Here is a 2,379-nt window from a genome sequence, read left to right as displayed (position 1 = left end):
GGGGGGGGGGGGGGAGGAGGACCTTCATTGGAAATCAAAGAGAGTGAGCGGAAAGAGATAATTTGGTTTCCTGAACTTACATTTTGCCTCCATACTCTGTTGCTAATGATTGAGTTTTCTTGCCATGTTAAATCTTTTTTTTTTTTTTTTTTTTTTTTTTTTTTTTTTTTGTGAGCCATGTTAAATCTTAAGGAGGATATGAAAATTTGAATTTATAATTTTCGTTTCAATTCAAGCTTTTGATTATTAGACTATTTCTGGATTTACTTGAGGTAAAGGGACATTATTTTTCTTGTGTTTCTGCAGTGAGATGTGGACACACCATTTTGATATATTGATATTTTTTTGCATCTTTAGAACATGCTGTAAATAATCTGGACGGTCCAGAATATGTCTCAATTTCTTACATTTCCATTAAGAAAATTCTTAATGTCAGTGAGGAAAGCATATTACAATTTTATCCTATGTGCTTCCTACACGATTCTATTGTAAACTAGAAAATTTAGAACTTTGAGGGTCCAAAACTCGACTAAACTCAACTCAACTCAACTCAACTCAGCTCAACTAAACCTTTTCCCGATTAAATGGGGCCAGCTACCTAAATCCTATCTCACCATTCAATTTTGTTTAAAGTAATGTTTGTAGTTAAACCTAAGGAATCCATATCATTTTGACTCCCCAGGTAATCACCCACAAATTTAGGATTTTGATGGTCCACCCTGGAGATATTATGGGCAAAGGTTGTACTGATCAGATTAATGCTCTAGCCCTTTTTGTAGAATGTGGTGGGTTGGATTATTGTCCAATTGGGCTCATTTTAGCCAATTAAGATTTTTATTATTCAGTATCTCTAATCTATTACGCTCATGCACAATCCATGTCTATCCCAATGTCAAGAAATGAGCAGTCTCAATAATAAATGTCGAGTCCAGGACTTTGGTTAGATCCTGAAAGAACTTACTCCAACCAATATAGGATTATATTAAGTTGGTGGGTTCTGATCATCTATCTGAGTCTGACCTGCATGGTAGACATTTGGAGTAAGACTTCTTTCGAATCTCTTCCCTCTCTTGAGTACTTCCCTCTTGAAGATTAATTTATTCTTGTAGTGGCCATTCAGATGTTCTGAGGACTGTGGTGGACTTATCTTTATTAATATTGATTTCTGATGTCTTCTGATTCAACAGGTTTGCTGCGGAGATATTCCATGACTTGCATGAAGAAGTGATGGCTACTGCTGCCAGAGGCCATGGTCTGATGCTACGTGTCCAACAACTAGAGGCAGAAGTTCCATCTATTGAGAGGGCTTTTCTCTCCCGAACCAGTCATTCATTATTTCTTTTCAATGCAGGTCATTATGCTTTCCAATAATTCTTTTCTTTGAAATAAGATTTTATTGACTTAAAGAAAACAACAAAATTTCCCCCTTTTTTCTGTCAATTGGGATAGTTTCTGCAGGGAATATTATATTCTGTTGGGTTGCTAATTTAAGTGGGCATGGAATACAAAGATTTCAATGGTACCTAACAATTGGACTTTGGGAAAGAATTTCTCGAGTCTAATTTATCTGTAGTAGGAAGATCTTCTGAAGGTTAGCCTGTTTTTTCCTTTCATAAGCGAAAACATGAGCAAAACCTACTGGGGAGAATGTCAACTTGATTCTTTTGTTAAGTTGTTGATACCGTTTGCGAGTTCTGAAACTTCTTCACCTACTTACCCTCTAGCCATCCTTCTGATGTATACCCTGTGGAAAAGGAGAGAATTTTTCATGACAATCAATATCATTAGTTGTTTTTTTTTTTTTATTTGTGTTACAGTGAATGTATAAATACAAGGAGCAATTGTGGGTGACCATTCACATGATTTAAACGATCCTAAATGTTGGGTTGACATGATACATTTCTTTTTGGAGGGATGCTTGTTGGGACTAAAAAAAGGGGGGGGGGAATATTTTGGTCATTAGCTCGGTAACCTTCATGATTGGCATTATACATGATAGTTCAATAGGTTCAACACATTTCTATCACTGTTGATGTGCATCCAATTGAATGAGAATAGTATTAATTATCAAGCTTATCATCGAAATGGCCTTAATAGTGCCTTTCTATTTATCTTCCTTGAATTAGATTTTAAGTTGCTGTTTGAATCATAATATCTATTGTAATTCTTCTTCGGTCCTGTTAGCCATAAGTCCACTTCATCAATGGAAATGTTCATTGAAATAAGAGAAAAGTAACTCTTTGTGGTGTTCATTAAAGATTGTTTCTTCGAAACTGGCATAAGTTGATGCACCATCTTGGGATGTTTATTCCCGCTCAACTAAACCTCTCTCTTTTTCTTTTCCTTTTTCATGTAAAAACCATGAAGAGGGGGGGGGGG

At 35.9% G+C, this 2,379-nt stretch overlaps 1 protein-coding gene across 2 annotated transcripts in view; it reads left to right on the top strand.

Moving 5' to 3' along the window:
• The window catches only part of LOC122087256 (protein SCAR2-like), a 9,625-nt gene that overhangs the window by 1,067 nt on the left and 6,179 nt on the right, over positions 1-2,379 (top strand). For both annotated transcript variants that reach the window (XM_042656324.1, XM_042656323.1), the window contains exon 2: positions 1,188-1,351. In XM_042656324.1, the coding sequence (XP_042512258.1) occupies positions 1,188-1,351 (164 nt within the window). The remainder of the gene's footprint in view (positions 1-1,187; positions 1,352-2,379) is intronic.

This window comes from Macadamia integrifolia, chromosome 8, assembly GCF_013358625.1.
Source record: "Macadamia integrifolia cultivar HAES 741 chromosome 8, SCU_Mint_v3, whole genome shotgun sequence".
Taxonomy (NCBI): domain Eukaryota; kingdom Viridiplantae; phylum Streptophyta; class Magnoliopsida; order Proteales; family Proteaceae; genus Macadamia; species Macadamia integrifolia.
This window is presented reverse-complemented; position numbering and strand designations above follow the sequence as displayed.